The following is a 14,172-nucleotide window of genomic DNA, read 5'->3' as shown; positions in this document are numbered from 1 at the left end:
ACCAATCTCATTAAGATCAGATCTTACTGTTAGCTACTGCTAAACAGAGATGTGAAGACATCCAATTTAATACGGGTCACATCAGAACGACCTTTCATGTGACCAGTCAGAGCCTCGCTTACCAGATCGGTAATGAGAGTTAGGATGTGTTTTCTAATCATGCAACCACGAAAAGGTTAACACAGGGCATTCTGAATGACAGGTACGGGCTATACGAATGATTCCATCAAAATCATCATGTCTCTTTCTCTTCATTGGGATAGACATTTGAAATGGAAGCAACTTTCCATAGCCCGTGGGAAGTACTGCCATACAATCTCAGCCATTGATTAGCATGATTAAACATTCCAGAATATCCTTTTGATCAGTTTTCAGATTTTGAATTGAGAACTTTGTCAAGGTATTTTTCAAAGCATAGTCTGTAATGAAAGTTGCCAGTTTGAAACTGGTGACTTAAAGCTCGATAAAGCTGCATTCTCATTGGCTAATGTTGAATTTTTGTTTGTCATTTCATTGGTGGGTCAAAGTTCACCAAGGGTTGTTTTGACATGGCCCGTAATGCGATGACCCCAGAACGTTGTGTAATGGTAGTGAGGACTAAGATCTGATATTGATGAGATTGTGCTTTGAATATACTGCGTAAGTTTGTATGTAGATCAGCTGGTAAACGAAAATTCACGCTAGTCTGCTAGTCCAAGTCCAAAGAGGACAAGTAAAAATCCAATGATTTTAAGTCATTAAATTAGGATCAGGTTTTCCCAATGTGTGAACTGGCTGTGTACAAAAGATTGGTGGTCACACCTGGTGACCTGTTTCATTGTTGCATGTCACCATACCTCACCCCGCTGGTGGGAGACATTGCTTTTAATATCAATCACTGGTTTATCTGGTCCAGACTTCATTTAGTGGTTGACATATAGCTAGATTATTGCTGAATGCTGCGTTAACAAACAAATCAAGAACAAGTTCTTCCAGTCACGCCTTTGTTTGGAACCCTCTTACTGACTGGTGTAATGATACTGAGATACTGTTTTGTATCCCAATGCAAGGTCCACGATACAAAATATCAGCTTACAACCCCTGTATACATACGATACAGTGTATAATAAGTTATATTGGTGTAAAGTCATATGAATAATAACAAGCTTACGCAGATTCTCAGTTGGCTATAAATAACATAAAATTCACAGTGCCCTCTAGTCTATATGTTTCTGACCTACAATATCGCATCTGTCTGGAATTTTAAAAAACAAATGATTCAGGACCTGTAAAAAGAAAGAATATTTGGATACATATCATATCGCACCCATAGTATTGGGATATGTATCATATCGAACCCATAGTATTGGGATATGTATTGTATCACACCCATAGTATTGGGATATGTATTGTATTGCACCCATAGTATTGGGATATGTATTGTATCACACCCATAGTATTGGGATATGTATTGTATTGCACCCACAGTATTAGGATATGTATTGTATAGCCCCCATAGTATCGGGATATGTATCGTATCACACCATAATATTGTTTCACCTCTGTTGCTGACATTTCATAGTGTTGCACACTGCTTGACAGAAAACTCCCAAGGGGAGACTACTTCTGTGTGTTTGTTTCCTATAAAATGAGTGGCCATGTTGCAGGGTATTGGTAGCTATGACGACGAAAGAAACTCGTCACTCAGAGAGTTCTTTGTCATGCCCTAGAAACTGATAATGTGAGGAATTGTTATTAGTTCTTTGGCCATATTAAGATTGATTTATTTCTGCCTCCAGCAATATGACTCCAGGGTTAATCTCAGCCCCTATAGTCATGTTAGAGATTACAGTGTTGCTGTTGTAATGAACTGTAGGGACAGACACAGAGTTAAATACAGTGGTATACTTCTCATTAATAAGATAAGAAATGTTTATTGTGCATGCAAGGGACTTAGCTTCTAAGACTTATTAAAATAATTTTCTTGTTTTTTTTTATGACGTGACTACATTTAAAATCATAAAAATTGCCATACCAACAAATATTTTCTGTTATCTAAATACTTCCAACGATTGATATCTGGACATTAGAATCAAGTTTACTGTTTAGATTTGTGACCTACTAAAGGAAAATTAAAAGACTACAATCCTCCCTCTCTATCCGGTTTTATGTAGAGTTGTGAGAAACAGGGAGTATTATTTAACTGGCATGGTATTGATTATATTAGCTGCTGGACATGATATGAAGTTTTGACACCTTTGCATTATTCCATGTATGTTGAACTTGGCGGTAAAACAGATCCTTCCTATCTGGTGAGAGAGGAGAACGGACCTTATGAGTGTATGACCCCTCTTGAGATTACCGTGAAGTCCTAAAACCTACAGACAACAGACCTCCGACCTCAGCTTAAAACTGTAATAATGGTTACCGTATTCGACGTAATAAGCGCCCACGGCGATATTTGCTCATATATTGGCTAATGAACAATCCCAATTAGCACCCCTTCCGATTGATTAATGTACACAAGACTTATTAATGAACCCTTAATTATGGGCAATTAAATTCTGGAAAAATACATCGGTGGAATATAAACATTTCAGGCTGTCAGCGTAAACCAGGGGTCCGGAAACCGTCATATGCGCCGGACATGTCCGATTGGGAATCTCAAATGTCCGTTTTAAAATATTGCTTACCGGACATTTTAAAAAGGATTTGCAGATTTTATTGTTTTCAGTAGCTAGTCGTATATTGAATCTTGATTGACCGCCATTTTGCTTTCTTGGACGATCGATATCCAATTTTTTTATGGTCAATAATTAAGTACAGATGAAAAAAGTATTCAAATAACTATTGCTATCAACGATATTTTAGTATTTGTGATTAAATTATCTGTCGTGTTTTTTAAAAAATCTTTAGTTAAAAAAACACCTTTTCCCGTGAGGTCACGTGATAACCAAATATGGGATAATAGTCTTGATCCAAATGTTACAACGCGTACACTTGAGCAGACTCATGAATATAACTCATGAATATTAATTAGACCGTTCACTACGTTAACAGATCGTTATTATAACAGAAACAAACATATTTTTTCCATGTAAATCTGAAATGATATTATTTGTTATTAATTGTCCGGTGAATTAAACAATTTAAATTGAAACAATTCATAATTCATCATATTATGAATACGTAAACTTGTAATGTGTGTGAAAAGTCGTACTAAAATACGCTATTTGAAGGGGGCGTGGCCTAAATGCAAATGTCCGATTGGGATTTTAAATTTTCCGGACCCCTGGCGTAAACCACGAAATTTATCTTTCAACTCAAAATTCTCTTTTCAACTCTTTTTTTCACCAAAATAATATTCTAATAAGAGCATCTCGTTTCTAATCTTGAGAGCGCCCTGGGCGCTTATTACGTCGGATACGGTATGTTATACATTGTGAAAAATAGGAGTGATACGGGTAAGTTGTGATTAATTCTTGTTGAATGTTTACCAATTATTTTCTCTGAAGGATAAAGCAGTTGCCATGACATTAATGAATGTTCTTATTTTTCAGGGATAGACTGTATGATCTGTTTGGGCAGATTGAAAAGGAATTTGAAAATCTCTATGCTGCCAATATAGCATGTAAGTAATCATGGTAATGAAATGAAATATATTGACAGGTAGTTGTTGACATTATTGGATGAAATGAATGATCCCTATCACGATAACTTATGGCATGTAATGATTACTCCCTTTTATTTGTTGATGATTACTAATGACTATTTCCAGGGCCTTTGTCGCATTCAGGATTCAGTAGTTAGTGTGTTGCAACTGTGCCAGCGTTATAGAGAATAGACACCAGGTCAGCGGCTTGTACGAAATTGATAGACGACGTTTGTTGAATTGTTGAGCCTACATGGCGAGTGTGGTGATGCACCCAACATTTGGTGAATTGTTCCACCCATATGTTGAGGCAGGAATATTATGTTATGGCTGGACTGACAAGTTGATGCATAGTCTAATCAAAATAGTGTACCGAAATCGACTTCCTGTTTGTAAACAACATGGCGACTGGGCATTGACAGATATTTTCCTAATCTTTTCATGTGTTTAATCAAGGTGCTCAAATGCTACAATCCACATGCATTAGGTGCCTCAGACACCGAATATGAAACCTTTATTCGATTAACTTGATCAGTTCGTCTTGACTGGGTGCTGCCATTTTGTTGGAAGGCAATGCAAGTGATATCATAGGTGGAATCTGACTGGCCAATTTGGGGAAAATAGAAAGGACATTACTCATCGTCGCCACTGGTGGTGCTACGATCTTCACACGAAATTTGCATTTTATAGTCAACTCCCTTGCCTTGGGAGCGTCATGAGGCACCCAACATTTGGTGAATTGTTACTGCTTGTTTGTTTTGACAGTGCAAGAGAGAGTGGAGTCGCTAAATGAGAGACTCGAGGCTTACGCCAGCTCTGACAAGCCGGCAGCAGAGGTGCAGGAACCTGATGGGACCACCAAGCCAAAGAGATGTAAGTGAACAAGTCACAGGGTCAGAGCAGGGTAGGCTAGTGGTTAGAGCAGGGTAGGCTAGTGGTTATAGCAGGGTAGGCTAGTGGTTATAGCAGGGTAGGCTAATGGTTATAGCAGGGTAGGCTAATGGTGATAGCTGGGTAGGCTAGTGGTTATAGCAGGGTAGGCTAATGGTTATAGCAGGGTAGGCTAGGGGTTATAGCAGGGTAGGCTAATGGTTATAGCAGGGTAGGCTAGTGGTTATAGCAGGGTAGGCTAATGGTGATAGCTGGGTAGGCTGATGGTTATAGCAGGGTAGGCTGATGGCTAAAGTACTGTAGGCTAATGGTTCCAACAGGGCAGGCTAATGGTTATAGCAGGGTTGTCTAATGGTTATAGCAGGGTAGGCTAATGGTTATAGCAGGGTAGTCTAATGGTTATAGCAGGGTAGGCTAATGGTTATAGCAGGGCAGGCTAATGGTTAAAGTATTGTAGGCTAATTGTTCCAGCAGGGCAGGCTAATGGTTCCAGCAGGGTAGGATAATGGTTAAAGCAGGGTAGGATAATGGTTAAAGCAGGGTAGGATAATGGTTAAAGCAGGGTACGTTATTGGTTCCAGCAGGGCAGGCTTATGGTTCCAGCAGGGTAGGATAATGGTTAAAGCAGGGCAGGCTAATGGTTCCAGCAGGGTAGGATAATGGTTAAAGCAGGGTAGGATAATGGTTCCAGCAGGGTAGGCGATATAGCATATACTATAGCAGATGTGTCGGAAACCTTGGACATATCAGAAACCTGATCGTGAAGTGTCAATATGACAGGGAATTGAGGAGTTGCTAGTTGTCTTTGTGACCGTGCTGACATGACTATGGCTTTAAGGCCAGAGTGACTCTTTACTTCATACTATCCTTAAACTTCTCTTACAGCTGCAAGTCAGATTTCCCAGAAGATCAAGACAACGTACAAGGCATCCACCAGTAAGATCGTCTCCAGCTTCAGAGCCCCTTCAGCTGCCTACAACTTGGTCCGAGTCTACCGGGGTCATCGGGACGGAGTGTGGGAGGTCAGCGTGTCCAAGTCTGGACATCAGGTCATAGGAACAGCAAGTGCAGGTGTGTTATAGGGATGGCAAGTGCAGGTGTGTTATAGGGATGGCAAGTGCAGGTGTGTTATAGGGATGGCAAGTGCAGGTGTGTTATAGGGATGGCAAGTGCAGGTGTGTTATAGGGATGGCAAGTGCAGGTGTGTTATAGGGATGGCAAGTGCAGGTGTGTTATAGGGATGGCAAGTGCAGGTGTGTCACAAGGATGGCAAGTGCCGGTGTGTCATAGTGACGGCAAGTGCAGGTGTGTTATAGGGACTGCAGGTGTGTTATAGGGACTGCAAGTGCAGGTGTGTTATAGGAACAGCAAGTGCAGGTGTGTCATAGGGACTGCAAGTGCAGGTGTGTTATAGGGAATGCAAGTGCAGGTGTGTTATAGGGAATGCAAGTGCAGGTGTGTTATAGGGATGGCAAGTGCAGGTGTGTTATAGGAACGGCAAGTGCAGGTGTGTTATAGGGACTGCAGGTGTGTTATAGGGACTGCAAGTGCAGGTGTGTTATAGGAACAGCAAGTGCAGGTGTGTCATAGGGACTGCAAGTGCAGGTGTGTTATAGGGAATGCAAGTGCAGGTGTGTTATAGGGAATGCAAGTGCAGGTGTGTTATAGGGATGGCAAGTGCAGGTGTGTTATAGGAACGGCAAGTGCAGGTGTGTCATAGGGATGGCAAGTGCAGGTGTGTTATAGGGACTGCAAGTGCAGGTGTGTTATAGGGACTGCAAATGCAGGTGTGTTATAGGAACAGCAAGTGCAGGTGTGTTATAGGAACAGCAAGTGCATTTGTGTTATAGGGATGGCAAGTGCAGGTGTGTTATAGGAACAGGAAGTGGAGGTGTGTCATAGGGACTGCAAGTGCAGGTGTGTTATAGGAACAGGAAGTGGAGGTGTGTCATAGGGACTGCAAGTGCAGATGTGTTATAGGGATGACAAGTGCAGGTGTGTTATAGGAACAGCAAGTGCAGGTGTGTCGTAGGGACGGCAAGTACAGGTGTGTTATAGGGACGGCAAGTACAGATGTGATATAGGGACGGCAAGTACAGGTGTGTTATAGGGACGGCAAGTACAGGTGTGTTATAGGGATGGCAAGTGCAGGTGTGTTTTATGGACGGCAAGTACAGGTGTGTTTTGGATCAACAAGTGCAGGTGTGTTGTAGCCATTGTAGTCAGCCAGTCTGGATAGGACAGTGATCTCCTTACTTTATTGATGCTAACAACTAGTACGTACTGGAAGCCAGTGTCCTAACGTGCCCATAATACAGTGATGACCTGGACAATTTAGAAGACTGTTTTATTTCTTCATCATAATTCTTGTCTGCCCTTGGGGGCAGTAGATTATTGGCGTCCTCATCTTTGTTTCATTTCTTGTTTTTGTTTTCTAAGCTGCTGGGTCACATGAAGTAATGGTGTAAGTTGAGAGTCATTTTGAGTTTATGTTTTGTGTGTTTATGAATTCAAAAATGCACTTGCTGTCTTTTTCAGACCACCGGGCCCGCATATTCTCTGTTGAGACTGGTCAGTGCTTGCTGCAGTATGCCGGACACCAGGGGTCAGTCAACTCCATCCGGTTCCACCCTAACCAGGACCTGGTGCTGACGGCGTCCGGGGACGAGACTGCACACATCTGGAGAGCAGTGGTCACACCTCCCTCACATGCGGAAATAGTGGTGTGTAGACATCTAGTTTCCCTCTGCCCACAGCACCTCCTGCTTGCCTTAATAAGTCATTAAAATGGACTTGGTTGGTCACCATGTGTTATGTGGAAGATTGTGTGTCTTTGTACTGTGAGGCTGGTTGCTCATGCTGTCAACTACTTACTGGTTTGCCTGTCCCAGGTTTGATTCTTTACCTGTCGCCATCATATGGCTGAAATATTGCTGATTCATCATCATAAATCATCATACATGTATTCATATAGCCACATGTAGCATGACTGCCTCTGTGGTGTAGTGGATGGAGCATCTGCCCAGTGAGCGGACAGTGAGCGGACAGTGAGCACACCCGTGCATGCATGTCGCTATCATGGTTCCCACTGCCACTGGAAAACCTGGAAAACCTGGAAATGTGTTGGAAAAATTTCCAGTCAGGGAAATATCAGGGAATTCACTAAAAACTTCAAAATCAGGGATTTATCAGGGATTTTTTGCTCTTGGAACTCATAATCTCTATTATTTAATGGTTGTGGCAGCCACTCAAATTTAAGCAATGGAGTTTATTCGTTTGAAAAAGAGGTATTTGTCAAATTATACTATATGAAGGTCAAGGTCAATGTGGCTGATAGGGATTTGTGCCCCTTACCTCCAGAGCTAACTAAATTCTAAATTTAAAATATTTTGAGTAAAATATTACATTGCCTTGGTATTAGTTTACCATTTGAATTTCAGAAATCAATTTGAATGTAAAATTTCAAATCTCATAAAGTTCTACTGTTCAAGAACAAACAAAATAATGCAATTAGGATTCTATAAAGCTCTTTGTTAATGAAAAGTGTATCAGTTTTAGATAAATCATTGGAAAAAACTTAGGGTGACTTCAGTTGTGGTTATAATTATCTATTCCCTGGTGACCTTTTGAAAGTGCAGATGTATATTTGAATGGTTAGTTTGTGAAATGCTGTGCATGAATGTTGCACTGAAAGTAGTGATGGTATTTACTTTATTATAATGTTACTAATTAGTTCATGTTCATGTTTCTAAAGTTGTGAAATCCTAGTCCTGAAGTCCATTTTCATAAATTGTAATACTTGTTTTGATTAGGCAATGATTGATGGAGTTAATTTGTAGTTTGAACTCTTTAAATGGTGGCAGATGGATGGCCTTAAGGGGAGGATAATTACTTGGTGACTTAGTTTTCCTTAAACCAAACATAACACACTTTTGTACAGAAATATCTAAAAAAAGACGTTTCCATTGGTCTATTTTAAAGCTGTTTAAATAATAAAGTTAAAACACCACTCCCAGTTGTTATAATGGAGGCCGTGTAATGCAGTCTGGAAAAGTTCTAAGTTCTCTGGAAATATCAGGGAAATGTCAGGGAATTTTTCGGAAGAAAGTGGGAACCATGGCTATGTAAGTGCAATGATCTTGAACGTGATGTGATGTTTAACCCCATGTAACCTCACCTCACTAAAGAAGCAGTTGCACTTATCACTGACTGCCTCTGCCACCTACTTGTTTCGACCGCCTCCGTGGTCTAGTGGTAGAGCATCCGCCCGGAGAGCGCAAGGTCCGGGGTTTGATCCCTGACCGCGTCATACCAAAAGACGTTAAAAGATGGTACTTGTTGTTACCCTGTCTGGCGCTCGGCATTAAGGGGCTAAAACAAGGACTGGTCTGAGTGAGGTATTGATGTTAAACTGCGACATGGTATCTCAGTGAACTAGCACTATAAATCGGCATCAGTCGGGACTAGTACAAGCAGCCACACACACACACACACACGTGCATGCACGTCGCTATATAAGTGCAATAATAATTGGACGCGACGTTAAACCCCATTTCACCTCACCTCACCTCACCTACTTGTTTCTCTACCTTGTTACTGTGTGTTACAGAAGTCCCACTCCTCAGGGGAAGATGAGATTGATGGGTCGGAGAAAGAAGATGTTGGGGATGGTAGGTGATTTTACTGCATCGTCTTTAAAGTCGTTTTTTGTAAATTCTGTCTGATCATATAAATGAACATTTGCAAGATGATGACTGGGCGATCTTAGTAATTGTGAGTCCGCCTCTGTTGTAGATGGGGGTGATCTGGTACAGGAGAGCAACAAACTCCGCACACCGCAGGTGGAGCTCACAGGGCACACTGATGTTGTTATTGCTGCCGACTGGATGGTGGGAGGAGCTCAGGTCATCAGTGCCTCATGGGATAGGTTGGCCATCTTGTATGATGCGGAAACAGGAGAGCAGATCAGTACACTGTCAGGTAGGGGTCATTGATGTGGATCTGGATACACCTGGGGTCAGGTAGGGGTCAGGTAGGGGTCATTGGTATGGATCAGGATACACCTGGGGTCAGGTAGGGGTCGTCGGTGTGGGTGGGGATACACCTGGGGTCAGGTAGGGGTCGTCGGCGTGGATCTGGATACACCTGGGGTCAGGTAGGGGTCATTGATGTGGATCTGGATACACCTGGGGTCAGGTAGGGGTCAGGTAGGGGTCATTGGTATGGATCAGGATACACCTGGGGTCAGGTAGGGGTCGTCGGTGTGGGTGGGGATACACCTGGGGTCAGGTAGGGGTCGTCGGCGTGGATCTGGATACACCTGGGGTCAGGTAGGGGTTGTCGGCGTGGATCTGGATACACCTGGGGTCAGGTAGGGGTCATTGATGTGGATCTGGATTTACCTGGGATCAGGTAGGGATTGTTGGCGGGGATTGGAATAACCCTTGAATCAGGTTTTACTCTGTACAACAATACCGCATAGATCTGTTTTCTTACCCCATAGCTTTGAATATGTGGGATCTTGTTCAAGTGAACTTTTTCAAGTTTTCATTATTCGCTGTGCAGAGTTGTGCCCCTTGGTCATGCCAGGATCAGCACTTGAATTTGAATCCCAGAATTGCCTTGATTATGGACTTTCAGGACCCAAGTTCATGGGTTTCACCAGAGTGGTAAATGTTAACAACCTTTATGTTTCCTCCATGTTACCCAAGTAAGCTGAAAGGGCCTGATAGAATGGAGACTATGGTCGAAGTGGTAAGCCTAATTCACTTTATAGTAACCACATTCTCTGTGAGAAGTTTCCCTCGAATGAGGCATATGTGACCTGACTGATGTGTGTGATTTACCCCTACTTGTATTGTTGCTCATGCTATCAACCACTGGTTTGGCTTCCCAAGTTCTGTTAATTACAGCTGTATAAAACAACTCTGACTAATGTTCTCCTGTGATGATGGCAGGGCACATCCAGGAACTGAACGAGGTACGAGCACATCCGACACAGCGACTGGTGGTAACGTCGTCAAAGGACACCACTTTTCGGCTGTGGGATTTCCGTGATTCCGCCATGCAGGTGAACGTGTTCCAGGGACATACACAGTAAGTCTTGCAAGGATCCCGTGTTTGTGGGTTTGAATCCCTGATTTGCCCTGATAATGATGTCAGCACTAAATCCGTGATTGTGGGTTTCGACATCATATATGAAAGGGACATTCAGCAGTGTTCCTGAAATACAGTTCAAAGCTGCGTTTAACTCACTCACTCTCTCCCTCATGTTTTAGACTATTGATGAGTTACTTGTCAGCACATGTATTTATACCTTTGACTTGGATGAGCAAAGCTGGCTTCAAGTGGCCCCTCAGTGGATTGGGTGGTCAGGCTGGTGACTCTGTTGATTGAGTGTCATATATGCATCGTACCCTGACAGCGTGGATCGTTGCTCATATTATCAATCACTGGATTGTCTGGTCCAGCCTCATTGACAGATAGGCGTCATATAGATGGAATATTGGTGAGAGTGGCGACACGTATAACACAATATAAGAACAGGACACCAAATTATGTGTACTTGTGTTAATTTAAATTTATAATAAACCTGAAAATGCATCAATTGCCGTTATCAAAAGCTATTTACATGTCCTGTGCCAGACATCAACAGTCCCATTCAGTCTCCACCTGGACATTCACAGTAGCCCTGCCTATACTTTGTGAGTGTACTAGGAATAGAATGTTGCAAGTTGTTTGTGTCTTGTGTTTCAGACCTGTCACGTCGGCAGTGTTTGCCGGGGGTGACAAGGTGGTGTCTGGCAGTGACGACCGGACGGTCAAAGTCTGGGACCTCCGCAACATGCGCTCCCCTCTCTCCATCATAAAGACTGACTCCGCCATTAACAGGTATGTGACAGACTGACTCTGCCATTAACAGGGATGTGACAGACTGACTCCGCCATTAACAGGTATGTGACAGACTGACTCTGCCATTAACAGGTATGTGACAGACTGACTCTGCCATTAACAGGGATGTGACAGACTGACTCAGTCGTTAACAGGTATGTGACAGACTGACTCAGTCGTTAACAGGTATGTGACAGACTGACTCCGCCATTAACAGGTATGTTACAGACTGACTCTGCCATTAGCAGGTATGTGAAAGACTGACTCCGCCATTAACAGGTATGTGACAGACTGACTCCGCCATTAACAGGTATGTGACAGACTGACTCTGCCATTAACAGGTATGTGACAGACTGACTCAGTCGTTAACAGGTATGTGACAGACTGACTCAGTCGTTAACAGGTATGTGACAGACTGACTCAGTCGTTAACAGGTATGTGACAGACTGACTCCGCCATTAACAGGTATGTGACAGACTGACTCCCCCATTAACAGGGATGTGACAGACTGACTCCGCCATTAACAGGTATGTGACAGACTGACTCTGCCATTAACAGGGATGTGACAGACTGACTGCCATTAACAGGTATGTGACAGACTGACTGCCATTAACAGGGATGTGACAGACTGACTCAGTCGTTAACAGGGATGTGACAGAGTTAAAAGTGATATTTTAGCACCCACTTGTTTGAGAGTAATTTAGAATAAAATCTTTTGACCTACTTACAATCACCTCTGACATCTTAAAATATTTTCCAATATGATGATGAATGTATTTGTACACCTTTCTTGAATCGTTTGATCCACAATCATGTTTCAGACTTGCTGTATCCCAAGCTCAGAACATCATCGCTATCCCTCACGACAACAGACACATTCGACTGTTTGACATCAGCGGCGTGCGCGTCGGACGCCTCCCACGTAGCAACAGACAAGGTCACTCACGCATGGTGTGCTCTGTGACCTTCGCCGACGACAACCAGACGTGCAATCTGTTCTCCTGTGGCTTTGACAGACAAGTGCTTGGGTGGCACGTCAACTGTCAAACCAAGGAGTAGTCTCCCCTGTGTCAAGGCCTGCTTGCTTTGTTTACAGTGTCACTTGCGTCCCTGGTGCACTTGTCATAAGATACTGAAGGGAAATGAGAATTCATGGAGGCCCGAATGTCATATTCTCAGATTCATATCCTACTCTGGTTTGCTGGTGAATGTCCCGAGATGACAACAGTGATTTCTACACAGCAGAGTTACTGTAAATATTATTCATTAATATTGCATTCTTGTTTAGAATGGGATTCGGAAAAGATGATGTCATGAAAGCAGAACTAAGTATTCAAAATAGAAACAAGTTCTATAAGGAATTAAACCAGTATACACTTTGTACAAAAAAGGAGCTATGTGAATATATTAGGTGGTACTATGCATATTGTACTTTGCATGTTCTACCGACGTACAGAACAGAGCGTAGTAAACACCAGAAGCTACAGCAGGAAGATAATGTTATTCTGCTAATGGAGTTGTCTGGCCATCTAGCATGAGTCATGGGAATGTTATTTCACCCCAATGACGTAGAGTTGGAGTAATTTAATTAAAATCAGATATTTTACTCCCGCGTTGGTTCCTTGGTCTGCTGGTCTGAAAGCCCTCATAGGTCACATCAGGTAACCCTAGCAGACGCAGCCAATCAAATGTCTGCTTCCTGAAACGTCATTTCACCTCTAATTCAGAGATTTTGGTCTTAACAAAAGACAACCCACACAAATCACTTCCTGCCAAGCGTCCCAGATGAAACAACACGTAAAATATCCACAACATAGCAAGGAACCGCCGTGTTTGGTTTGTTTTAGTTTCCAATTTTCAGAATTCAGATTTGCTGCACTGATTGGTTCGCTGACGTGTACTGAGAAGTTAAAAGCCTCCATGCTTATTGGTTAGTTGGTGTGGTCACCTGATGTGTCCGAGGGGGCATGGGTGGCCCAGTCGTCTAAGGCGCTGCGATTCGCTGTGCAGAGTTGCGTCCCTTGGGCACGCCAGAAACCTAGGATTGTGGGTTCGAATCCAGGTTCGCCCCGATTATGTTTCTAGGTTTGTCAGCACCATACCCGTGCTCGTGGGTTTCACCGAAGTGGTAAACGTCTGAGACCTGCATCACTTAGGGCTTTCCTCCCACATTAAGCTGACACGCCGCGATATAACTGGAATATTGTTCAAAGCGGCGTTAAACCCAACTCACTCACTCACTGATGGGTCCGAAGTCGGGTGTGTCAGATCTTCCTGCAGAAAGGTATTGAAATGGAGTAAAAAATCTAAATTTAATGGTGGGATCTGAATTTTCGGTCTCAACCAAAATTCAGGTTTTTTTTAAAAATCCTTATTTATAGTGAAATCAACTTAATATTTTGACATGTGATGTATTTAAAATGATTGGGACTTTTCGTGGTTGATTGGTATTGGGAATAGCAGTGTTGGGTTGAGTAAGGTTGAGTTGGTAATTTCATTTAGTAATTGATGGTTGACAAAATGCTTTTCTTTCTTGATCACTTAGCTCATTCTAACAGTTATGAGTTTATACACATTATTAACAAACAATCATGTTTGTGTTTTCAAAAGTTTTCTAAGTTGTTTAAGTGATGGCGTTTGTTGTTTCACTGACTACTGCTGTGTTTATGTGTCATCTCTGCATGCATGGTTCATCCATTTTACTTTTCATTTTGTAAAATAATAAGAGCTAATATTTATTGTTTATTTTTATCTTGAAT

General features: G+C 42.4%; 1 protein-coding gene across 3 annotated transcripts in view; it reads left to right on the top strand.

The window, feature by feature from the left end:
* Positions 1 to 13,775, top strand: part of LOC124135869 (WD repeat-containing protein 37-like) — a 30,937-nt gene extending 17,162 nt beyond the window's left edge. For all 3 annotated transcript variants that reach the window (XM_048381750.1, XM_048381751.1, XM_048381749.1), the window contains exons 3-11: positions 3,540 to 3,610; positions 4,397 to 4,504; positions 5,408 to 5,593; positions 7,061 to 7,245; positions 9,132 to 9,192; positions 9,317 to 9,502; positions 10,480 to 10,618; positions 11,279 to 11,413; positions 12,235 to 13,775. In XM_048381750.1, the coding sequence (XP_048237707.1) occupies positions 3,540 to 3,610; positions 4,397 to 4,504; positions 5,408 to 5,593; positions 7,061 to 7,245; positions 9,132 to 9,192; positions 9,317 to 9,502; positions 10,480 to 10,618; positions 11,279 to 11,413; positions 12,235 to 12,472 (1,309 nt within the window). In that variant the 3' untranslated portion in view covers positions 12,473 to 13,775. The remainder of the gene's footprint in view (positions 1 to 3,539; positions 3,611 to 4,396; positions 4,505 to 5,407; positions 5,594 to 7,060; positions 7,246 to 9,131; positions 9,193 to 9,316; positions 9,503 to 10,479; positions 10,619 to 11,278; positions 11,414 to 12,234) is intronic.
* Positions 13,776 to 14,172: the final 397 nt, after the last annotated feature.

This window comes from Haliotis rufescens, unplaced genomic scaffold, assembly GCF_023055435.1.
Source record: "Haliotis rufescens isolate VD_foot unplaced genomic scaffold, xgHalRufe1.0.p SCAF_4, whole genome shotgun sequence".
In the NCBI taxonomy this organism is placed as follows: Eukaryota; Metazoa; Mollusca; class Gastropoda; order Lepetellida; family Haliotidae; genus Haliotis; species Haliotis rufescens.
Note: the sequence above shows the minus strand (reverse complement) of the source record. Positions and strands in the feature narration are given on the sequence as shown.